The 27302-nt window shown below is 37.4% G+C and overlaps 1 protein-coding gene across 1 annotated transcript in view; it reads right to left on the bottom strand.

Annotated features, from left to right (window-relative positions):
• LOC110156966 (protein bicaudal C homolog 1) overlaps positions 1-27302 on the bottom strand; it is an 81247-nt gene that overhangs the window by 17312 nt on the left and 36633 nt on the right. Inside the window, exons 3-9 of the mRNA XM_055162640.1 lie at positions 26885-26954; positions 18646-18725; positions 16187-16345; positions 14727-14780; positions 8172-8354; positions 4931-5182; positions 2294-2425 (exon numbers count right to left, since the gene is read on the bottom strand). Coding sequence (XP_055018615.1) covers positions 2294-2425; positions 4931-5182; positions 8172-8354; positions 14727-14780; positions 16187-16345; positions 18646-18725; positions 26885-26954 — 930 coding nt within the window. The remainder of the gene's footprint in view (positions 1-2293; positions 2426-4930; positions 5183-8171; positions 8355-14726; positions 14781-16186; positions 16346-18645; positions 18726-26884; positions 26955-27302) is intronic.

Below are 27302 nucleotides of genomic sequence, written 5' to 3'. Positions count from 1 at the left end.
CTTATATTAGTCAATATTAGTCAACCATTTATATAAATAGTTCAGAATAGTTGTATTATGAGCCAGTCTTTTTTGTGAAATGTAGATGCATGCAGACATATAAAATAAAACTTAAGAGGAGCATGTTTTTCTATCTGGATCTACAACACCAATGGTTCCCAACCTTTTTTCTCTTGAGTACCAACTAAGCATTGTCTCACACTCTTGAGTACCCCCTATTGAGTACCGGTGTTTCTTTAGTCATTTGTTAACAAGTACATTCCCAAATAGAATTTATTTATTTTTAAAAAAATAAGATTTATGCCCAAAATGTCCCACAGAAACATTCTTAAAGGTACACTGCGCAACTTTCTGGTGGAGGGTCCACCACCTGCTTGTCTCCATGAAGATGTTATGACTTTGCTTGCAATGTTACATGGTATGACTTAAAATAAATCCATCTAGCATTTATTCATTTCTGGTGTTTCTATTGCTTAAAATACAATAATTAACAATAATTCTTTCTGTGAACGGAGTGACCCTACACAGATCTGAATCGTAATGCAGTGTAGTGCTGTAACTTGCTTGTATCTCTTGAGATAGATTAAATAGGTTAAATCTATACTGTGTTACAATCTCGACAAAGCAATAACATTTCCATGGAGACAAGCAAGTGGCGGACCCTCCACTCGTAATGTTGCACACTGCACCTTTAAGGATATAAAACATATAACAAAGACCATCTTACCCGTCCCTGTACTCCTGGTTGGGAAATACTTTATTACACCCTAAATGTACTATAAAATGGGTAAAAATGATTTGGATTCAATTTGCACTCTGGTGTTCAAGACCACATCAACATGAAATTATGAACAAAAGAAACATATGCTATTGATTAATTTGCTTGATTTTCATTTTTACAGAGCCCAAAAATGAACAGTTTTCCACATTAGGAGAAACTTTAAAAACTGGCTCCACATCCTTCTTTCTTTTCTTTCTCCATTTTGAAAAATTCCCAACAAAATGTATTCTGAGCACGTCCCATTTCTCTAGCATGCCTTTTTAACCCTGCCAGCATGCCGGTAACAAAGAGGCGAACTTTGGACTGTACCTATGATTACTGCTGTCACCTCATTAAAATGTTTAACTGAAGAATTTGTAAAGAGTGGGCTGGTGTTTACACTGGCACCTTGGCACAAGTCTCTACGGAGCTGTCAAGCACGGGCACAGGGCTTTGGCTCAGTGAGTGTGGGGCATGGGTATCTCAAAGTTTGCAGGTGGAGAAAAGGAGCAGGAAATATGAATAGGAACGCAGCACACCAACGCTAATTTTAACGTCTGGTTTTGAGCAAAGCACATGTGTCCAACAGGTGTGTTAAGATGCTTGTAAATCAATCGCATCTGAACAGCGAGTTAAAACAACACAGTGGAGTAAAAGAGCATGCAACTACTATTTTTCACTGAGGTTGATGGAGCGTAAACTGATGACTGAGGGTGTGTATGGGTCAGTTGATGCATGCAAGATCTACTGGCCCATACTTTCTCAAGAGTTTGCGTTGTGCTGGAATGGTAATCATCTGAAAATGACTGGCTTATATATTTTATACTAACCGCAGATGCAAATGTATATAATATGTAAAAGGGATGCAACAATCTCATACTTCTATAGAATATCTGTTCTGGTATATGGGCCTATAAATGTATGTAATAAGACTATTTACTGGTTATAACTGGCCCAGAAAGTCTCATAATGTTTGAACTTTTATTTACACAAAGCTGTAGTTATATGAGGGATAAAAATAAGATGCATAACGCAGTTGGAGTCTTATTTTATTTTTGTTTCTATCTCTGCACTGGTATTGATTCATATCGACACATACAAAAACCTATAGTATCGAATTGGTATCAGAACTGAAAATTCAAACAGTGAAGTAAAAGCGAATGCAACTACTATATTTCAGATGTAAAACCATAAAGTGATGACTGCGGGTTTGTGAGGATCAGGTGGTGCAGACAAGATCTGCCTGTCCATATTTTCTCAAGAGTTCGTGCTGTGTGGCAAATTTCCTGTTTGGTTTTATGCTGCAGTTTTGAACCAAAGTGGTGATGAAATGAGACATGACGATCTTTAATTTATTTCATTCCTGGGCATTCCAATAGTAAAGAGTGCATCTGGAGCAGTAGTGTATTTCATTCCTGTTTGATTTGCCTGACGTTGAATTTAAGCAAGTCAGACACTGGTTTTTCAAACAAGAGGTGTGACTTTACCTTTGTGGGGAGAGGTATTTTACTTTGTGGTATGTGGGTGACTAACCTTGCTTGGCTGTTTTGGCTTGGGCTTTATGCTGATGAATACGTCCAGTTGTTCCATTAGTGCTGTGATACACTGTGGCTCCACCTCAATATCTTCCTTTATGTCGAACATTAAGACCAGCGGCAAGCAGCCCTGTGAAAAAAATTCAATAAAAGCACATTCTTTTGTTATTCCCAAAGTAAATGTAAAGTAAAAGGTGCACGTGTAACTTTTTGGTTGGTGGTCCGTCAATTGCTTGTTTCTATGGAAATGTCATAGCTCGGTTTGGAATACCCCACAGTATGATATTAAATAGCTCACATTGCTTCAATTACAGGTGGTTTAAGTTCAAAAATACCCAGTAAAAAACAGGCATTCTGACTATGAGCGGGGTTGTCAGTCCACAGATCTGACCTGTAAATTGGTCTGGTTCGGTCTCCATAAATTAACGTAAAGAAACGCATTTAACGCACCCTCCAGAAAAGTTACACAATGCATCTTTAAGTACATTTTTAAGTGGATGCTTTTTACTTTTACTTTGCTACATTTCAGAGCAGGTGCGTGTACTTTCTACTTCACTACATTTTTGAACAGAACTGAAAGGAAAAAAGTGTTTGTTATTATTGTGTGAGACCTTCAAAAAAGACTGTGGGATTTATTTCTAACACATTCATAGTTTGAGCAAAGCAAAATATACAAATAAAAACTGCCAGGAAAAAAATAACAAACAATTCAACTGTTTCTGTTGAACAAAATTCAACACAAATCTTTATTAAAATCACTACATTTGAAGCTTTATTAGACCTCAGGATCTGCACAAAATACTTTTACTTTTTACTCTTTTACTTAAGTAGATTTAATCATGTGATACTTTTAATTTTACTTGAGTATTTTTTTTTTCTTCAATATCCGTATGTTTACTTAAGTAACAAAATGGGGTATTCCGTCCACTACTTGTCTGTTGTCTTAAAACACATCTATGGTGTCTTTATTATACTTGATCAAACACTGACCTACATATATCAGCTTGAATCAATAAATACTATTCTTAGCTGGAATCTACTCTTAAGTGTGGGGAATTCCTCCTACACCAATCTGTTTTGCATGATCACAGCCACACCACAAGCACCACAGACTACGATATTTTGGGTGTGAACTGCTGAAAACTATTGTAAGTGGGTGTAATTAGCGACAAAGAATGGGCCCAGACTGGCTTTGTGAAGCTTGGAGCTGTAATCTAGCATCCGACGAAGAGGCCAAATCACTAAGGGCAAAGCTATGGATGGTGCTATATGTCTATGTTTACACTGTTCTGCTAAATACATTACAACTCTCCACTGCTATACCCGTCTGTGTGAGTACCTCAACTGGGCCAAATCACTTCACGTAAATTATCTGTTTGTTATTGTCCAGACTGAGGCTTCTACCGTGCCCAGTTCAGACCTAGTGAAAGTTGTGTTTAGCCAGTACAACAGCTCTGGCATTTGCTAAGTGTCCCTGGGGCCAAATGGGAGACCGCAGACAAAAGAAAGCAGGGAGAATTATGGCTATCCAAACACAGAGCCAAATATGTTTACGGGTGAGTTGTCCTGTATCCTCCAGCTCAGCAGCAGTTTTAACCAAATGTAATTAAAGATCGGTCCTTTCTCATTCTTCTTCTTCATTTTTCAAACTGGTATTTGATTGCGATTCCCAGTTATTCCAATGAGGGTAGCTTTGTGGTCAAGGGCAATAAGTCAAAACTGACCACAAAACATTATGAACCAGTAGAAGTTTAAAACCAAGGCTCTGGTCTTAAAAATGTAAATGTACTGACATGGGAATTATAGGTTGGAAGAACCGCATCCGCTGTCGTTACCAAAATGATTGTATACGGACCCCAGCCAAACGGATTCAAATACAGATTCAACAGAGTACTTGTATGTGGCTGCTATAATTTATACAATCTAACCTTCGCGTAGCAGGATGTTCTATAACTCACATTTCACAAGAAGACAACGGTAAACCGAAAAGCCCACCCAAAATTAATTTCTAAAACATTCTAGAACATTTATGTCTTATATGCTGTGAAAACAAGATTATCTATGAATAGACATAAAATATTAGTTACTATAAATGTCAGCTCTTGATAAATTAGAATCCATAATGGTAAGAAGGTACTGGCAAAAGTGGCAAAATGTGTTTCCAGTAGAGATCAATTGGCGATTGTTTAGAATCCAGAGAAACTGATGAGAGATGAGTTCAGTTGGAAATTTTGGACCCATATGTAGGGCCAGATAATCTAATTTGAATTTAGTACAAACTCATCCACAACCTTGTTTTACTACAAACTGGATAAGAGAGGTATGCAGTCAGATTTTTGCAGTACTTTTTTTGGACTAAAGTTTTCAAATAAAGCTTTATGCATACCCTTTATACATATTTAGATAACTGGATGGATCAAAGAAGATATCAGCCTCTGTGGGAGATTTAATGATAGCCAATATGCTAAAATGTGCAAATATCGCCCTGATATATCCGCCAACTATTATACATCACTCTATCCCTAGTTCCCAGACTGACCCTGAGAGGTTTGGGTATCACAAAATACACTTTGTATAATTATATGATGAAGGTCTGTTATTTTAATGATTTATGAGCTGAAAAATATATACTGACCATGAGATACTGGCGTGCCAGACACACAGACTCGATGGTGCCCTGGATGTAGACGGTGGACTTCTTCTGGGGGCTGTTCGGGTCAGGGAAGTGGATCTGTGCCCCTGTTCTCTGGGTGATGTGCTTGATGTTGCTTCCATTGCGTCCCTTCATGAAGAGGTGATGCTGGGGTGCAATGTCCAGGTGTGTGGTGACTGAGATGGTGCTCGCCAGGCTGCCAGCCAGATGCTCCAGCAGCAGGGCAGTGCCCCTCTGGGGACACAAGTGACAAGGTAATGAGCACCGGAGCTGAAGGGGCTTCATGGAGCAGTCTGCTGCAATCAATCATGAGCCAGGTGAAAGGATGACATGTGACTACACTGTAGATGTCAGATCAGGTTCTTGCTGTACAGTACCACAGGGCTTATTTCACCACAATAATTATTACCAGGCCACAGTCCAGACCAAATTAACTGAGAGTGTATCCAAGTTTCAAAGGGGTGCAAATACAATACTCCATTCCATTCCATTATGTCACATTATTTTACCTGCCTAAAATGAGTCAACTAAATAAATTAAGCAATTAGTCAAGTAAAAGTAGGTGACATGTTATACTCTCAGCAGATCTCAAACTATTAACTATTACCAGAATGGATGTAAAAGTCATTGTAGTATCAATAAAATAAATACAATACATTTTGGTCAACTTAGACTCCATCAAGCGATCAATTAAGCTCTAATTAGCAGACATGTAGGTGTTCATAATATATTAACACATTTACACTTTACACATAAAACAATATTACCATATAAAGGTACCATAAAAAATGTATTTTGCTGTTTGTGCTTTTCTATCATGTACCAGAGCAGTGTTAACCTCCAAATTGAAATAAAATTGTTTGATTCAATGTATATACAAATATTCTGTCAACAATAAAAAAGCATCGTCAATGTCTGAAACGCTACATTTAAAAAGAGAATGGGAGGAAGAACAACTTTTCATAAAATAACATGACATTTTCCATTGTACTACTACAGTCTTTTCTCTTTGTCCAAATGTGGTTCTGTAAGCCGTCACTTGGCCTTACAAATGAGGCATTTCCAACATGGCAGAGTAGTCCATGCTGTGGCCAGTCCTTCACAGAGTTTGGCTCTCCTCAGAGGTGTTTGGAGGGTCTCACACCAAACATTCCTGTAATCCTCTGGCCTCCTGACAACACTGCTCCCAATGACTGACCCCTCAGACCCACCACAAGAGCAGAGAAGTGCCAGCCTCCACAACCAAACTGTCATTTACTGTACACACATGAAAGTATGTTCTAATGTAGGCCACAGTAAGACCAGAGCGTGAATGAATGCAAGTATAATGTACACAAATGCAGTGTCTGGCAAACTAAACAGAGACTTGTAAAGTAAAGTGGGGTATTAACTGGCAGAGACAATAAGAAGATTCTTGGGCTGCGTTTCCCAAACCACAGCTCAGCCAAATGCCACAGCTTAGACATGTGTATATGCAGTATGATGATTACTATTCTCAAGGAGCAAACCAGTTTAAAGTCAACACAAAAAGAGAAAGGAGGAGGCTTGGGAAAGGGTTTAACACATACAAAAACAGCACACAGATGGCTGCAAGTGGAGAGAAGTCATCCAGCTGAAATGAAATGAAAGTTTTGATAGATTCAAAAGTCTGAAATACTGACAGGGTCAGTGAGGCTTCCAATGTCAGACTATAAGAAACTCTCTCTGACAGTTGGTCACTGCGGGGAGGAGTGAAAAGGTATCATCTGAGAAAAGCAACTAGAGAAGTGTAGAAGACACAGAGATAAAGTATCATAAAGCTACACAAGTTCAAAGTAAATTGTAGCCATGCTGCTGCTTCTTGTGAATGCCCAATATTGTCAGATCTCAGAAGCTAAACAAGCCTGGGCCTGGATAGTACTTCTGATGGGAGACTGTTGGGAATAGCAGGTAGCCCCACTGTAGCTGTTGTGTCCTTAGGCTAGCCACTTCATACAAATTAACATCAAACTTTCACAGTATTAATTGTTAACATGTTGTCACTGGGGATGTCCCAAGATACAATTTTTTGAGTTACAATTACTGTGAGGAAAAATACTGTGGCGGTGCTGATAGCTGGATGTCATGTTAAGCCTCCTTCTAATGTACACCTAACTGTTGTAGGCTATTGCGCTGTTAAAACATTAAACAGAGGCAAAATAAAGAATGATCTAGCTTCTGAAACTGATTCAATTCCCATGTGTGAATACTGGGCTCTGGCCCTTTAATGCTAACAAGCTGTGGCTGAAGTTAGCACATTCTCTTTTTTCTTTCTGTTAACAACCAGACAGCAAAACAAACCACGGAGCTAAAGGCCAGAAGTATTCACGGTAGATGGAAAACTGGTTAATCTTGACATTCTTAGTTGTCACTGAAATCTATCCACTGTCCAGAGCAACTGCAAAAACCCCAGAGATAGAACTGGGGCGGAAATGATCACTGCTCTAGAGACAGAAAAGGCCGGGTGCTGTTGTGGACAGAGCCTGCTACTTAAATAATTTCAGCCTTAGTGAATTTAGTGCAATTAATTGTGTAATTCTATCAGGAAGTCTCCACTACCCAGCGTAATGCCTATTTAAGGGCTACACAGAAAGACTGCGGCTACAGTGATTAGCAGTAACAGAACAGAGTGCTGTTTAAAACAGCCCAAAGTGTGAAACCTCAAACTAGGCCTGTCACGATAATTACTATATCGACTTATCGTTCAGTATATGAAAGCTGGAACTATATTTTTTCGTAGTCAATATTTATCATGGGGACTTTTTCTTTGCACTTCTGGGAAATTTGTGGTTATTTTTTTGGCTATGATGAGATTTGAGCCGTAAAAGGTTGAATAAATAACTTCTATGAATCATTACAGATGCAAACTAAGCACTAAAGTGTTTCATTTGGCCATTTATTTGTTGGAGCTCATGATTTTTTTTAATGATATTGTAGATTTTGAATAATTTTTGTGGTTTAAATCTGCTCTTGAGTTTTTGTGTCAGTGGAATAAATTTGTTTCAATCATTTATTTTCTATATTTACTTCAGCAATATATCACACTATCACAAATGTGTTATTGTGACAGGCCTACCTCAAACCAATACAAACGGACTATGCAAATAACATCAAAGATATACCAGTGTTTCTGAATAAGGTTTATAAATATTATATAACGACACACAAAAGCTGCACAGAAAATAGGAGTAGAGTAATTGTGTACCTTGACTGCATTGGCGTTATTCTGTGACCCGCGTACCACTCCAGTCGCTCTGTAGAGGCGGGTGGGGGGCTTGAAGGACACGGTGAGGTTGTAGGTTTGAGAGATGTGCTGGACAGTGGGCGAGCTGGGGTCTGCCTGCATGATGGCTGGAAGTTCAAATGACAAAACCAGTGGAAGGAGCTCCTATGACAGAAAACAGAAATGGTCACATGGTCATGATTACATTTTTATATAGCGCTTTTTCATCTTCAAGACACTCAGAGCAGTTTACATAAAGGAAACGCTCACCCATCCACGCACACGTTCATACGCCAATGTACGCAGACACTTAGCCTTAGACTTACTTGACCCAAAAGGGAAATTACTTGGATACAGTAGCTCACACATCACAATATAATACAGTAACAAAGAGAAAAAATATAAATGGTAATAATACATTCTAAATAAGTAGCAAAAATAGCAAGAGACAGACAAATAAGGCATAATTATATAAATGTATATGTAAAGTAAAAATGAAAGAAGTAATTAAAATATCTCAGCAATATAGAGAGTTCATAAAAAAAATAGTGCAAGGAGGATGTTATGATTGACAGGACATAGGGTTATCTGTTAAATAATGGTGAGTTGTATGGAGTATGGTATGAATGTAATCCTAGGGGCGGAGTTAAGTGTCTTGCCCAAGGACGCAACAACAGCAGCATTCATCTGTGTCAGCTGGTATCACAGTGGATCTGCGTGCTCAACCGATGACGCTTTTATGTCGAGAGCAGGATTTGAACTCCCAGCCTTCGGATCAGTGGACAAACGCCCTACCAACTGTCGCCCCAAAGTGTGGGTGTGCAACGTCAGTGAAACGCAAAACAACTGGGTGACACTGACATCTACAAATATTTTCAATTTGAGTCAAAAAACGCTGCCCGCCAGAACACTGCAGCAGCACGAAGTTGGAAGGCTTATCATTAAACTGTCATGAAAAAGTGAAGCGTAGCAATTACTGTCTACAATATAAAAAGGCTAGCACGCACAGCACAGTAGCTTTTATCACCTTTATGCTATGCTCGCGATTGGCTCCAGCTGGACATGGAGTAAAAACACTGAATAGGGAGGGGCTATTACTTAGACTTATATGCATTGACGTTCAGACATAACAAGGTTTTATTTAGTGGAGGGTGGTAGAATGTGGCACGCAGGCTGCCAGGTCAAATAAATCATAAGAGCATAATCGATACAAGGTGCAGCGTGCAATGTACGGTACACCAAACGCATGCTGTTAAATGTTCTGTGGGGAAAGGGGAATGGTTTTGGCTGTCAGATAAAAATCACACAACATGACCTGTCAGCGCAAGCACGTTCTTCTCAAATTTATATATATTTTTCTCTTTTTTGCTCTGTGTCTGTGGTTCTGTACTGGGGGGTCCAAATGAACTGGTATTTTTTATTTTACCTGCACCTGGTAGGACTGTGCTGCATATTCTAACAAGCATGTACAATATTGTATGCCTATATCGACTTATTGTTCAATACGATATTTTCTGGGAGTCAGTATTTATCATGTGTATGTTTCTTTTGCATTAATGGGATTTAGTTTGATTATTTTTGACTATACAATAAAATCTGAGTTGTAGGAGGTTAAATGAATAATGTGTGTGACTCATTACAGATGCAAACTAACTAAAGTGTTTTATTCTGCTGTTTATGTATTGCAGTTCATGATTTTTTAAACAATATTTTGAATTAGCTTTTGTGGTTTAAATCTGCTCTTGGATTATTGTGTTAGTGCCATAAATTAGTTTCAGTATTATTGTTTATCACCTATATTTACTTCAGTATATAAAACTTCAAATTTTGTTGTTGGCCTACCCTCAAGTGATCTGAGGGCATAGACTCTTTCACAGGCAGTTATTGTTACTAATTTTTTTCACTCTATTTAGATTTTATTAACACATTTAAACCCACATCTACTATATATAAACAGTAGTTAGAGGTGCGCCCTGCCTATATTGGTCCAAAACGTCAGTCTAATAGGAAGAAGTGCAAACCACTCTTCAGCTGTGCACCTGTTTTAGAAAATACTGCCAAAATTCCATAGTAAAAAGAATTCTGAAAGTAAGTAAGCCAAGATCGTAGAAACATTTAAAAAATATATTGTTAAAAGCACTTGCAGATATAATACTTTTATTTAAATATTCAAATATAAGTGGACACTGCCATTAAACTAAAGCAGCAACAAAAGTCCTAGCAGGCAGCACTTAGTCCTTTAGACAAATGGGCTTACATTAAAAGTACACATAGTTAGACATTAGACATGCACACAGAGGAATCCTACAGGGACACGCCCATTCACAGACTCACATATGCCGAGTGTGTTATCCAAACACTGGATCTCGGGAACAGTGCCACTCCGCTTTTGGCTGCCAGTGAAGGGCAAGCAGCATGAATTGCTCCGACCAAAGAAATGCACCCTTGATCAGTCCCATATGTGCTTGGCCTTACAATTCTATCACGTTTCAGCGAAGCTCTCTGAGGGCTTCAGAAATGTAGGTCAGTGCGGAGGGAAACACGGCACAGGACAAGCAGAGCAGCAGGAGCCAGAGCTCAGTGAAGAATGGACTGATTTAAGAGAACGCTGAACTCAGCTTTTTCTAGAAAGTCTACCTGCCATATATGAGACTCGTGTGTGTTCAGTGTAAATGCACCCATTATCCAGACTTTTAAAAAAAATAACTGAAACATTGTCAAGCTGCAGAAAGGTGAAAGCTTTCATCACCTGTCTGTCATCTCCTCCTCAAGCTTTAATTACCTCAACAACAGACTGAATGAGCCTGTTCCTTTAAATAATGTGGAGAATATAGACTTTGAGTGGGATCAAAGGTCCGGTGCTCCAGTCTCACTGCATTGTTCTGGGAAAGGCACAAACAAACCACTTCTGGTTCCAGAGGGATGTGGTCTCAGGACCACCCACCACTGAGCTCCACAGCCTGTGAACTGCATGGACAGAAACAGATAAATGAACTAGGTCTAACCTGCCAACACAGTGACCTTTGTAATGCTTGTGAAGAACAGGACAATTTTATGCAAAATTTTGCTCCAGACTCAATATGAACTGACAGAACCACATGCACACAGTTTGTCTAGATCATGGTTATGACATTAGTTCTTTCTTTATTCTGTAATTGCACTGTAATACTGGATAAATAAGATTACTGTGTGGTTAAAACACAAATCTCATAAACTCATGCAAAGTGACAGCAACAGTTTGTTATCTATTAAAAGAACATGAATGATTATCTTTACCCAAAGAGGGCGCTAATGCCAGCAGAAGACAGGTGAAGAGGAAATGTGAGTGATTAAAATCATGAAAACACAGGACTGTTGCGTGAGTGCTGCTCCGGACACTACAGTGGCCGTGACTTCTCTTTCACAAGAGCACAGGTTAAGTGAGATGTGTGATAGGTATCGATGTCTGGCTTTATTTAATAAAGTAAAGGAAATGTGCCTTTGATCCACCCTTCTTATCCCCTCTATGTGTTCTTTGGACGCAAGAACACTTTTCTGCTTCTCTACGGCTTACAATAAAAACCCATTGGTACTGCTACTCTAAGGTCAAATTTGAAACACTTTTTCCAGACATAGAAACTAGCTGATGACCTGACCAAGGTTAGTGCTTGTGCAAACAGCCTTGAGGACATCTGTACACTGCCAGTGGATTCCACTAAACTCCTCACAGATATAAGTTTTCTCCTCATCACACTCCTCACTCTCTCACTCATCCGCACCATTGTTAGTTTTGGTCAGTTCTCATGTGGGAGGCAATAGGTCAGTCTTCCAGTCAGACAGAAACTTGAGAAATAAAACACTATGAAATACACTGAACAAGAGTCTGCCAAAGAGAGCGAGGTTCTAGCTGAGCTCTACTCTGGTTCAAGGGGAAGTGGTCAGGAGTCAGTCAGGAATGGAGCCTGCGGCACAGAGGAAGTGCTGGAGTTTGTGCGAATGCAAAGTACCGGTCCCTGAAGCTGCCCTCGTGAGGTAGGAGTTAGGTCAGGACGCTGGCTGTCTGGATGTCTGTTTGTTTACAGTTAGAAGTAATACCATAATAAAGATTACATTGATATAGTTTTGATCAAGAATGATACATACCTCTGAATGTCTATAGCTGTTGGAGTTTCAGCTATTACCCTAACCCATATTAAGAACAATGTTCATGGAGAAAAGTTGACACAGATGAGATATATTTGCTGGCCAGTATTTGGACTTTTTAGCATACTGGCTATAGGCTAGGGCTGGGCGATATGGATCAAAAAATATATCTCGATATATTTTGCTATATCTCGATATACGATATATATCTCGATATATGTTCAAGAAAAAATAACCCCCTAAAACTGAAAACGGCAAAAACAAATATGCCAAATTCCACAAGGTCCTTTTTTTAAAATTGAAGTGTAAGAGGTCAGCAGTTCATATAGGAACATTTAAGATTACAAAAACTCTAATTACATAAATAATAATTTAACTGTAAAATAAAAGAAATAATACATATTTCCTTCTTTTCATTCATAAATAAAACAACTCAACACAAGCTCATCTTTGCATTAACTCTGTTATCCAAACCATAACCATAACCATGAGCTCCTTTAGAAGAAGAAGCTCAGGATGTTCCTTATTTTAATAGATCCATGTTCTTATCCAGCAGTAAGGAGCTCTGAGGTTTCCCACAATCCACTGCAGATCAAACCCAACGTTTCCAAACACTGTTGCACAAGTGACACTGCAACAGATTATTCATTCAAATCTTCTGCATAAATAAACTTTACATTGCTAAACTTAACAATATATAAAGCATAACGACTACGAGTCACATCAGTCTGTTTGAGATAATAATGTGTTTAATGCAGTTTTGCGCACGTGTGTTTACATTTTACAGAAACGAAACTTAAGCGCATGGCTCATTTGCATAAACAGCGGACTTCTCATGCAGCTCAGCTCGTTTAGCTTCTTTCGGGCTAAAGGACGCGACTCGGTGGAATATGAGGATGTGCTGCTGATGGTTTTGTCTGTAAATGGTGGAAAAGTTTCGTGGTGCTTGAAGCTTTTCACTGGCACCAACTTTCGGCGTTCACGGTGGTAGTGACGAGTGAATGAGACACGAGCGAACAAAATCAGGGAGGCGGGGGCGCGCAGAGGTGACGAGAGAGAAGGTAAACAAGCGAAGTGGCAAAATCAAAATTGAATATAAGCATTATATCGATATATACGGTATGTCAGAATTCATATCGAGTTTAAAAACTATCTCGATATATTTAAAATATCGAGATATCGCCCACCACCTACTATAGGCCTTAAATGTCCAGCACAGGCCGATATTTTGTTCTGCCTAAAAAATCGCATAACACTTCCTTTGAACACTTTAGTGTGAACATGACCATGCTTTCTTATCCAATTTGTAGTAAAACAGGGTAGTAGATGAGCTTGTAATCAGTTAAAATTGTATATTTGGGGAAAAAACTATCCAAATCTGCACTACATATCGGCCAAAAAATATCGGCAGACCTTACCGGCCATCTAGATTTCTCTAGATTCTAAAGAATCAATCAATCAATCAATATCGGCCATGAAAAAAACAAAAAACAAAAACATATCACTTGATCTCTAGAGAAAAAGAGATACTCTGGCTACATGTAACACATCTTTCATCTATTTTTTCCAAACCTTCAGCAGTACTGTGAGAAGCAAAAGTTTCTATTCACGTTCGTCCTCTGCAAGTCAGTGTTGGACAAAACATTTGGCTGTCATTTGGGTGACGCATGAGAAGTCGAGCTGGGACCAGTTTAAATCCAAGTTTCCAGCTTGTTCCCTTTTGAGCGGAGGTTGAAGTGCATTTTTCTTGGTCAAAGAAATAATTCGACATTTCAAACTAAAATCTACAACAATATACCCAATAATGTGAAGAATTATGTCATGATAAGAAAGTTGAATGATTCCCAATGGCTTTCTTAAATATCACTTATAAAATTTTACAGAAGTAAGAGTAAGGGGACTTTCACGCTATCAAAAGGAACAGTAGATTTGTTTTGTCAGTCTGAAGCATAGACTGTATACATAAAAGGACATACTGTAGATAACCTGCTAGCTGTTCCAAATAGGAAGTGAGCATGGGGGCACTTCTGGCTCCATCAACTTCAATAAACTTAACACTGAAAAACTGTCACCCCTCTCTTTGCAACAGTTGCAGTGAGTCTTGTCATTTTGGTCTTAAAATGTTCGTATTAACCTGCCCTACATGATCCAGGTGTTTTTATTTCACTATTTTGTCTGTAAATAAATTCCTCCTCCTAATGAGAAACTCAGTTCAAAATTTGCTCCTGTAACTGCTAGTGAGCTTCATGAGTTTCATTTGACTGGAGCCGAATGCTCTGGACGATGTCACACTCCCTTAGTCCACTTCTTCATACAGACTATGACCTGAAGTTAGTGATCTTATGATATTTGAAGGATGTATTCTGGGCATAGTATATCTCTAAAAACAGAATAAGATTTCAAAATTGGACATACCCTTATTTTTACCCGGGCTGCTTCCACTCCCGCTGGCTGACCTGCGATGGACACCTGGACACAACGCCAAACCTGGTTATTTCATGACAGCAACAGCCAGAACAGTCAATTACGCACAGTTATGGTCAACAGAAATATGGAAATTTACTAACGTTATCCAAGGTAAATTGTGCAAATGACAAAGAAGATGCATTGCGGATTTCAAATTGAGCGAAACCTAAAACTTTTTCAACAATATTTTTGTAAATTTATTTCATCTTACTCCATATTTTCTGTCTGTGATTGAGGGGGCATTTAAGGCGCTTGCAGATATTTTCAGCCACACTGACCTTACTATAATAATAACATTTAAATAAATAAGGGAAAGGCCATTAATTTAAACCTAATCAAAATTGACCCATATATTTAAGCAGTTTGTCAGTGTACTTCTTTGGCAGGTGCAGAGAGGAGCACCTGGCATACACTGTGACTGATGATGTGCCCTGCTGCGTGCTAACACAACTGCTCAGCTACACCTAGATGGTAATTACACCACCGTCCTGCACTCTTTTAGTGAGGCCAGCGAAAACATCAAGCTTTCCCCAGGCCCAGCCAATCAAAACAGCTGGCAGTTTTCAGCATCCTGCCTGCTACAGATGACAAGTTAGTCAGAGAAGTGCAACAGCAGAGGGATGAGGTGGTGAGACTACACACAAACTAACTGGCTGAGTTAGATTAAAAGCCTTACATTTTCAGTTTAAAAACAATATTATAGGTAGTCACTCATTTGCATAGTTAATCAGAAGATGGAAAAAAATAAATAAAAGAAACAAAAGATACTTTGGAACAATATAAAACAAGTGAAGTAATTCCAACTAACTGAGATAATTGTCAACTTAATTAGTAATCCAATTGTTTTCTGGATTATATTACACACATTTTGTAAAAAAAAAATAAAAAATAAATAATAATAATAATAAAAAAAATCCTATTTCCTAATTATAGTTTCCTTAAAATGTATTGTCTGTCTGTTTAGGCACTTTTTGTATTAGATAATTTAATACTTAAAAGTAGGTAACTTTTTCAGTGGAGGATCTGCCACCAGCTTGCCCCCATGGAAATGCCTTTGCTTTGCCTGCCTATACTGTGAAACATCCCAGATAAAGCATTAAATCTCCATGGATGTGACAGACCCTCCATTAGAAAAGTTAAGTTGTCTTTTTACGCCAATTTATATCCTCTAAAGGGATATCAACTGAATCCCGTGACCGATATCCAATCCATCAAAATGTTATATATCAGTACCAATATCTGATACACATCGGTGCAGCCCTAGTTTTGCTCTTTTAAACTATCTAACTTAATCTATTTACATATTTATCATCAGGCATTGCATAAATTAAGCAGCCCATAAATTATACATGTAAATGTTCTGGCTTTATTGAGCCTTATGTAAACATACTATAGCAGAGAGAACATACCTGGTTGCTTTTCTCTGCCTGATTGTTGCGGTTGGAGTCGGGGAAGTGGATATGACAGCCTGTCTCCTCCATCACTCTCTTGATGTTGTTTCCTCCTTTTCCGATGACATGGGAGTGTTCAGTGTGAGAGACGTCCATCTTCAGAGTCACCCTGTTACTCTAATGAGGTGAGAGGACAGTCCAGAGTCAAACAGTGACCAATAATAGCCCCTGCTCCAGATCAATACACGCACACAGCAAGCATACAGGCTCATTCAAACAAACACAACATCATTAATTACTATGGATGCACCGATCAGATACTGTCATTGTTCTCCAATGATATATTGTTGGAGAAAATATAGATGATTAACAATAATATTGAAACTAATATATTGTAACAATATATGTATCAATATCATGATATTATATTGTAAAAAGTCCCTCAGTAATATTGTGGGCCATCACAATATAACAAATCTCAAGTGTCTTTGCTTAAATTCACTGTAATGGTGCAGCAATAACTAAAAGAAACAGAGGGAACTACATATACCATGATACTTTGCTCTGTTTGAGTCCAATTTAAACAATGAAATAACTCTTAACTCTTTGGATTATGACAGAATTAAAGTCTTGTCATTTTAAAGGAAAAAGTAGTATATTCACAATTTTGTTAGCCTCTACAAAACATCACAATAAATCTTACCGTGAGATACATATTGTGAACGTATTGTATTGAGAAATTTACATATTGTTACATTCCTTCTAATATATGGCTTTGACTTAATGACCCTAAAGGACTAGAAATATCCCCCAAAACTATACTGAATCTAAAATATGGCCAATACACACTCACTGCAGTAAATAAACAACAGTATGAGACACGTTAAGTTATTAATTCCACATTTTACTTAAATCTTATCATATAACCAAAAAAACAAAGAAACACATATTTCTCAGCAGTAGTAGTAAAGAAAATGTAGATACAATAAATATTGTTTCTGATTTCATATAGTGATTGATAACTCAAAATAGTAATTACCAGCACTGATTCTGAAAAACTGGATGGGCTATCAGATTCCAAATATTGGTTCAGCCAAAATCCTGTTTGAATGTGTAAATTGATGAAATAAGACTATTTATGGTCATGGTTGGGAAACAAAGTCTCAATGCTTGATTTTTTATTTATATAAAGTTGTCTGTAGTTATTTTAGAGATAAACAACAGCTACATAACACATTTAGATCAGTTTGTTTTGTTGTCTTTATTTTTGTTTAAGGAAGTAAATCTTTCCATTGGTATGGGTTGATACCGGGTATCAGAAGATCAGCTTAAAGCTGTCTCTGGGTTTCAGATGACATCACAGCATATAGCTATAGGCCAAGATTAATTAATACAGATGGGAGGTAGCTGAAATTAATATTGCTAAAATGCTCAATTATGTAGTAATACAGAGAGTTTTTGGGTTTAGTAAATGAATATAACAGGTTCAACATTTGCAAATTTATCTTTTGGATATTTCATGGCAAAGTACAATGTAATCAACAGCAAAAACTGGCTCTTACCCCCATTTGGGATTATGATATCATCTATTTTAGAATCTGAAAACTACCAATAGTATGGAGCTGGATTGGTGCATCCCTGTTAATTATATTGTGTTTACTTACATCACTGACTGAAATATGTCTCTAATTCTGAGTAATGGGTAAAATACAGCAGAATAGATTTCAAGATTATACACAGTCTACAAGGTGGTCTTGGCAATATGGTTTGTCCCATTGACATAATTACTATTTATTAGTGAAAAATAAAATTTGCGTAAACATTTTTTTTTCAATTCCTTTTTCTTTTTATAAAACTGTCTGAAAACACATTAATTTAATTGAAAATAATGTAGTCTTCTACCAGATGAGGTAGTGATATTTATTTTTCTTTTCAGGAAGTACTTTTTAATAGGGTCTGTTCTGTTCTTAATTTCCCTTGGTTAAGTTAAAGTTCTGTGGCCATGCTAATACAAAACAAAATAAAAAATAACAAATGATCATGATTAAAGCTCTTTGCTTTCTCCTCTAACTATCATAATCTAATTTCATGACGGAAACTATTTAAAACACTAACCAAAACAGAAAAAGCGAATGAAATGCACTCCTATAATGTCTACCAAATGTGTTCTGGGATGAATGCACAAATGTCTGTCCGCCCCAAGGGGGTGCTGCCGCGCTCCCATCATGCTATGTGATTCTGCGTTGCTATGGGAACGCTGTCCATATGCACACATGACAGAGCCCTTGATGTGAATGCCTCCCAAGATTACTGCCAATCCATAGAGCCCTGCAGTCTGCAATCTGTCAGACTGACAGTGGGGGCTGAATAAAAGGGTTTTTGCTAAATACTTTGGAAGAGGAGAGGAAGAAAGAGAAAGAGAAAGAGAAAGAGAGAGAGATAGAGTATGAATATTAGCAAATAATAAAATACGATACCTTTGTGTCTAGGACGGACATGATTCTTTCTTTAGCTTCCCTTACGTTGTCCCTTTTTCCACACACCTTGATATGTGGATCTAGAAAGAACATTCAAAACAGATGCTTAGACAAAAATAAAGATAACAGGTATAAAGAGACATTTCTGAATTCTTTTGGTGGATTATAAGGTCCATTCACATTTTGTCCTCAACATTTTGTGGCACATTTCAGATGCTTTGGGAAAAATAGGAGCTTGGGAATCACAGGGTATATTATCGTGTGATTATATTATCACGTTATGGCGATACATGTGTTAACTGATATGATAATCTGTGTATTGCTGCCAATATAAAATCCATCTAATAATGATCAACACAGAGAATATGTCATGTGTATTGCATAAACAAGTTTCCTTACACTAAATAAGGAACAAAACTTTGCTTAAAAATACCCAAAAATACTCTAACGATACTGCATCACCAAATTTAGAATCACGATATATTGATATTTTGATATTTGGCACACCTCACCCATTTCTACTTATATACAGTATATAACTGGAATACATGGATACTTGCGAGTGAATAGAAATGATAAAATGTGCAAGCAAAACAAGCTAAATGGCAATAACCCAACATGACACAGCACTCTACGTTAGATAAGAAATTACAGCATCACACAAGTCATAGGGACAGTAATTGGTACTTTGATATGTCGGTGAGTAACCACACGAGGCAGTAGAGGGAGGGGGAGGTGGAAGTGTGAGCAGGAGATCAGTCATTCAGAAGAAGAGGGTCTGAGATGAACTGGCCTGAGATGTCTGAATGTCAATAGAAGAGGCATTAGGGTTGGCACCTCATTTTATCAAAGCCACCATCTGAAGTAATTGCCTCTACTAAACCCAAGCATAAACACAGCCAACTTTTCATAAGCTGAAGATGCCATACTTCAAGGAGAACTAAGTAACTTTTCTTGTGCATGAATATTCCACAGTATGGCATTAAACCATCTGCCTTGCATTTATTCAGTTACTCCAAATACCTTTAAAACTTGCAATATTGAGGGTCGAGTCACCTGTTGGTGTTGGATATAAGCGGAAAGCCATACTGTGAAACATTTCAGGCAAAACAATAACTTTTAAGATAGATTTATTTATTTATTTTGTAAGTTGAACCATAGAACCATTATAGGTAAATCACTCAAATACTTGTTACTGTACTTTTATAACAGTTGTCTGGCCTTTTTCTTTTTATTTTACTTGTTGATCTGAGTTTATTCAACAGGTACATCTCTCTTGATCCTGACCAATCCTCCTTAAAGACTACTTAAGGTGCTGAAATTACTCCTATACATAAAGTTGATTGATTGATATTTGCTGGATGTTACATACTCAGTTTATTATGGATTATACACTGGGTGAGGGTCCAAGGTAAAAGTATGGTTGTAACTTCTTCAGTTTTACAACAACAAAGATATCAAGTCTGACTGTCTGGGATAACTTGGTAACAGACAACAACAAATTATATTCCACTTGTTCTCCATTGTGATGATTGAAGCCAATTATGTCAACAACAACAATCTCAGGAAGAAAAGGCTAATTACACTAGCTGCTCGAAGCATATAATTATGCAGTGATCTATGAATTTATAACTTAAACTCAACATCTCTCTAAACTTAATAATCAATCATATATATGTATTGTGATTGGGGAGAGTGGGGAAACCTGAGAACAGGAGAATGATGCAAACTCATAGACTGTATATATGAATGGACAAACCCCTAGCCGCCGCATTCCAAATAGGAAGTGAGTATGGGGGCGATTCCAACTCCATCAACTCTGGCTCTAACTGACTTCACATTGGAAAATTGCCACTCTTCTCTCTGTAACTGCTGCAGTGCACCTTTTTGGTCGCTATTTTGGTATTAAATTGCTCATATTAACCCGCTCTACATGATCCTGATGTTTTCATTTCACTAAATAAATTCCTGTTCCTAATACAGATCTGATTCCAAATTTGCTCCAAAAACACCCTGCTCTGAGTGATGTTGCTCTCCCTTAGTTCACTTCTTTATACAGTCTACGTGCAAACTCCAAAACACAGAATCTTTTCACTATGACCACTATGTTATCATGCTACTTTATTACTTACTTATTTTTTTTAGCTGCACATAACTGAGTTTAATCAATAGAACCAAAAACTCTTACTCAGCACCTTGTACTCTGTGTCATGCAACTTACAAGATATCGGGAAATCAGGCTTGCAGGTATATCCTTGGCTTTCAAATCCCTGAGTTAATATAACCAAACAGAGCAGCCCTAATTCTTGCGTCTGTTGTACATTGTTTAAGCCTACAGCTGGCCTCACCATAGCCGGAGCCCTTAAGAACACAAATACCAAAGGCACACTCGCCCCATGTTAACTGTACTGAACTGCAGGAAGTAGGCTAAGACCCTTCCAGGAACTGCCCTCCGAACACATACACAAGGACTTTAACAGCATCTCAGATTTATGGTGCAGCCTTCAGACAGGACCTACTGAAACCGATTTATTGTTACAGCGCTGCAAGGACCTCCGAGAAGTCCGCCCCTGCGATTCCAGGACCTTTGAGTAACACAGTCAGAGAAATGACTTGATTTTGTTTTGATTTGGTGGAGATAGGAATCCAATGTTCACTGACAAAGCACTGAAAGCAGACATAGTGAAAAAAAAGGTTTTAAGCAGCAGGTTTGAGTGAGAGGAGTATGCTAAACAGTTAAAGAGCAAGTTTATTGGGCCAGAACTAAAATATGTTATATACATACATATGTTTTGCACATGTCTTATAAGCAAATGTAGTAGCACAGCAATAGCAATAATGTAGTGCAGTGTAGTCATAGCAGTAGCAGTATTAATCTTACCACATACAACCCATACAAAATACTAGAACATTAGTATAGTCTGAGAAGTGAAAGTACATTTTTTGATAATGCATTTGTGTGGTAAAAATAGTACTATCATTCTAAGTACTAGTAATGGTGGTAGTATTGATTGTTGTATTAATCATTTTAAACAGTCATTGTAGTCTTAGCAATAGCAGTAATAATCTTACCACATATCATGCAAATCCACAATCCATGCAAAATACTTAAGTACACTCTTAGCGTCTGAGAAATGAAAGTACATTTTTCGATAATGCATTTGTGTAGTAAGAATAGCACTGTTATTCTAAGTTGTCGTAACAATTTTAGTAGTAATTGTAGTATTAAAGTTTTTAATCTTGTAAACAGGCTACATTCAACAGTTTGTCAAATGTTAGCTAATGTAAAAATGTTTAAGAATGTTTATATATTGGCATAACAACAAGAATAGACCAACTGCACTGTAAAAGATGAAAGCCTCTGCGATCCAGTGTATTGAAAATTATGAGAAGAATTAAATAGCAACCAGGGACCTATTGTTCCAGGAAATTCTCCCATTACCAGCTGTTTCTATGAACAATAGAATCCCACCACATCCTCTGCTGGCACCAACATTGGCCTCTAGAGGGAGCTGTTCTCTGTTTGTGTCCCGTTGTAACCTGCACATCTGGCAACCATTAGTCCGACCTAACGACTGTTGCAGTCATGATGCAGAACACCCCCACATTTTTACAGCAGACTGACTCGCTCTCTCTTTTATGATTGATTGTGGAATAGCAAATGAACACCTTTAGTCTTTATTTGGCACAGGGAACACCTTCAAACGAAAACAAAAATAAAGCAGGAATTCTCAGCTGCAAGATGTGCTTTCAGTCGCAGGGATTAAACAGATTGAATTGACAAAAATAATAACACATCATCTGACCCTCGATGTAGTTAAATTCCTGGAAAGATGTGTGTAAAAAAGGTGTAACGCAAAACACCTGAAGAAATCAGGAAATGTTCATATCCATAACACAAACTAAATGACCGTGAAGAGGAACCATGCTGTTTATTATAATTGTATCATAAGTGTATTAAGCTTCACAGTAAGGCTTTGTAATAAATTACATACAACCACTGGACTGGATTTGTACTGTATTTTTGATACCTGTAATAAGCTCATCATCTAGTCTGTGGCTCTAAATGTATACATACAGTATATAGCATCTATAGGTCCTAAAGGTTCTATATTACACAACATTTATTCTTGTGATCTTTAAGACATTTTAGAATGTTATCTCTTGAGAAACATGGCCAGAGTTGTGTTTTGTTTCATTTACACATTTTGAGTAATCCCTTTATTATCAGTTTGTTTGCAAAGCTCACCTTGTGATGCCATGCAGTGATTGCAAGTATAGCTACTTTTTACAGTAGATACTGGCAATTTCAGATCTGAAATCATCCAAATGATTCTAGTCAAGGTGTACGCGAGTTTTCAGTTTGAAAGAAGAACTCAGACTAAATATATTTGTGTGTTAAACACGTGTGAATGAAACAAAACACAATATCAGAAAATGGCGTAATATGGGCCCTTTAAAGTAAAAAAAAAAATCTTTGTTGACAGTAGAGATCCCAGGAGTGCAGCCAGGGGGAAACTGGATGATAGAAGGTTGTGACTCAAAGAGTGTAATGTTTGGACTGAAGCTCTTTGCAAACTGTCATCTCCCCTCCCCTGTTCATGATTCAATGTGACTGTGGTGGTCTTTGAAATGCTCTGGCTGTAATTACACTAATATTAGTAATATATAGACCTACTAAGAAAACCTAGCCTCTTGTAGCATTATGATTGACAATTATACATTTGAAAAGGTGCACCTGATAGTGCTCAAAAGAGGCCAGTGATGAACTGAACCATGAAATGCAAAAGTTTTATGAATAACATTAATTACTGTTCTATTCACAGTATTTCCTCACTTCACATAATATTTCTATTCATGTGTCATACATTTATGGAGATTTTTTTGACATGAAAAATATGGAACTAGGATAAAACCACATGTTTGTTAGCCCCTAAGACACTAGCACATGCACATATGTACCTAATAAAATGGCCAGTGGATCTAGTCCCCTCATTTTAAATCAGTTCCAGTGTAGTTGATGGTTTGTCCCAGAGGCTAGGGACAGGCCTTATCAGAGCAGTGCAGGTGACAGGAGCGCGTGCGGCAGGAGAGTGTGAGGCAGGTGATAAATGGATGGCAGGGACTGGCATTTTGATAGAGCGTGCCCCAGAGTGTGGAGAGGTTACAACATCTGCAGCTGCCCCACTGACTCTAACCCAATCCAGACTCCACAGGAAAGTCGAGACTAATTTACTATTCCAGGAAAACAAATGGGGACCAACATCCATAAAAGGCCATTATTACAGATCAAATCCTAGAGGTGTTACATGTCAACAAGGCAGTGTTATGTAAACAGACGTGGGGTTTGAACATTTCAGAATAAAAAGAATGCGTTTGACACAGTTGAAAAGTAATTTAATATTTTTAAATAATATTAATCAAGTTTTCTTTCATCATATTCTGCATGTTTCTTTGATATCAGATTAAATGTTTGAGATGTGCCTGGTCGTACATGAGACTTTGCAGTGTTAAATGTATTGTTCTTCACTATTTTGCTTTGTTGCTACAACAATTTTTACTATCATTGTTTAATCTTTTTTAGACCTACTGTGTATATACCTATATATCCAACAGTATTGTAGTGAACACATTTTTAAATTTGGTGCAAAGATTGTCAGAAGTTGTACTGTAGTGGGAGTTTTGAGGAAGGCATGAGGGAGCAAATCTGTCTGTATGTATATATGTTTTGTAATGTAAACCTGTAAGTTTTGTATTCTGTCTTTGTCTTTGTGTCTGTCTGTATTGTGTATTACTAATGTTTTGTTTTTTTGAACACATCAAAAATGAAATGGTGCATCTCAAGGGGCATTCCAATAAAATAAAATACTAATCAACACCAAATGCAGTATGCAGTATTGAAACTGATGTTGATACTGAAAACATTGCAGAATTGTATCTTTCCTTAATACCTTTTGATTTATATTTGGACTAAAATAAGACCAGATCACGACACTATTAAAGATAAACTACATTTTTTGTGCTAGAAATTTTTGTATATTGTCAAAAAAAAAAAAAGAAAGAAAAGATTATTAGAATCAGTCAATCGTCACCTTTTCATTAGTATCAAAATCAAGCTTGAATTTTTAAAATTGTGACTACTCAGAGCTATACACATAATACGACTAAAATGCACTCTACACCTATTAAGACACTGTTGTTATTGACTTGAGTATTACAGACATAGTAATCCTATATTTAGATCATACAGATTTTGGTAACCCCTCCCCCTGTGTTTCCCTGACAATGTCCCTGTCTGTTTTTAGATGCGTATTGTGAAAAATGATAATGGTTCGAATAGTCCAGTGCTGACATCTTTGCGTAATTCACTGTGATGGCCCAGGTTGTAAAAACACAGCAGCGCTCACATGCACATCTCTCTCCTCCCACGAAACCATGTGCTCAGATAACTGCTAGTCATTATCCCACATTCTCAGGCCATTCCTACAAGTTTACACAATATTAGAAAATCTGCCAGTCCACCTACGATGGTTTGAATTTGTATGCTATTTAGTCCTGTCACAATAACAGATTTTGAAGTCCGATATATATATTGCTGAAAATGCATAGTAAATATAAAACTTATAATACAGACATGAATTTATGCCACTGACAGTCTAAATCTCTAAAGCAGGATTATACCAAAAAGACTATTCTAAATCTACAATATTCTTAAAAAACTTGAGTTACAATAAATAAATAGCAGAATAAAACACTTTAGTGATTAGTTTACATCTGTAATGAATCATCAAAATTATTTAATTCAATCAATGACTCAAATCTTATCATTTAGGGAAAAAAAAATAAATCCCAGTAGTGCAAAGGAAATGTACTCTATAAATAGTGACCACCAAATATATAGTAATATTTTATAGTAACTACTGTGACAGGCCTAATACTATTTTTTAACTTCAATACAACAATCCTAGGTGCAAAGGGCTTATGTTTGATTAAGTGCATATGACAGGTTAAGACCACTCATTTAACTTAAAAATAGTGACTAAAAATCTTACCAAGTTTTCTTTAGTTTGACAATTTTGGTGACATTTTACTTCCTGGTTGGACACAGGCAGCAGATATGAGACACGAGGTAAGTCTGACACTGTTACCAAGCAACCGTATTGTTAACAAGAGCCAAAACCTGTCCAAATTACACAATAGTTATAATTAGGCTAATAAAATAAATGACACCACCTTTTATTTTGTTTGAATGTACCTTGTGCGTAAATTGTCCTTGCAATTTGGATAGAATTTTCTGGCTTAATGACATTCCACTGTAGCACTCATCACTACTTCCTGTATTTTTGTACTTTTCTTTAACCTTTATTACGGTTGCACCAAACCGATACTGGTGTCTGTGCAAAGTTTTGGCATATACATGGATGTAACAAGACAATTAACCTCTACATGACACTTTTGGATCAGTTTTGTCTTATTTTATTTTTGTTTTAAGGAAATAAATGCTTAATATCAAGAATCGGCAGATACTTAATGCCATAGCTTCAAAATCAGTAACGAAACTGAAAAATCTGGATCAGTGTATCCCCAACAAACTACCACTGTTGATGTAAAACTATGATAAACATTTACAACAAGTACCATCCCACAAAAAATAAGTAATCAACAGAAAAACAAAAGCCTGTCATTTGCACTCCATAGATTGTGATGTAACAATTGTAAAGACAGGAAGTTGCATAACGTGATTGGATTCCACATCTGGATCTGAACGCATGCTGGTGAGTCTCCCAGGGACAACAACATGGAGGGCACCTAGTCCTCCCTAACCCGGGCCTCTCCCCCCCATCCCGGAACAGCTTTAAATAGCCATGATAGTGTATTATTGGCAACAGGATCCATGCATGTGTGGACACTAATCGAGGAATGTCCCGCCTCCACAAAAAATCACAAATTCCTCTCAGCGCAGATGGAGTTAAGGAACTGTTGGAATGCACGCTTTCATCTCTATAAGTATTAATAATGGATTTTGTGCGATAACTTTGGCGAGTGCATTTTTTACAAGTTAAAATAACACAGAGAAACCATTAGCTGAGGTTGGATGTATTTGATTAAAAGGAGGTGTTGTTCTATGGAAGACCTGTTTTTCATTCTATTCAAGGTACACATGTGAAGCAAATGGTGAAACTGCACTGAAGACAAGCTCATATGAGAATCGGAACTGCTTTTGTGATGTAATAATCACCTTTCTTGGACTTGGCTCCTATTTTCAGTTTGGACGGCCAGGCTATCTGTGTTTGGGTTTCATCCATGATCTGGAAAAGAGAGAACAACAGTCAGAGATAATTTTATAAACTACAATGTTTGACAAAAGCAATATAAAAAGGCAGTATTTCAAATAAAAGTAGGCTTCAGAAAAGACTGTTTGATTATCTTACAGACAAAGCTGGCTCAACTTCTGGAGAAACACATTCTTGATGTTTTTAAGAACACTAAATTAGATAATAAAGGAGTGCTTTTCAGATATTGACTGTGGTTTTGATAATGAAATATCTTTTGGAGGCTTTTTGTTCTGACAGTGCCAGTCCAAAGGTAAAATATCTACTCAAAAAAACAAAACAAAACAAAGAAAAAACTAAACAGTGGTTCTCAAATGACATGTT

The sequence above is a fragment of the Boleophthalmus pectinirostris genome, unplaced genomic scaffold, assembly GCF_026225935.1.
Source record: "Boleophthalmus pectinirostris isolate CB_2022bp ecotype Guang Dong unplaced genomic scaffold, ASM2622593v1 HiC_scaffold_5, whole genome shotgun sequence".
Lineage (NCBI taxonomy): Eukaryota > Metazoa > Chordata > Actinopteri > Gobiiformes > Gobiidae > Boleophthalmus > Boleophthalmus pectinirostris.
Note: the sequence above shows the minus strand (reverse complement) of the source record. Positions and strands in the feature narration are given on the sequence as shown.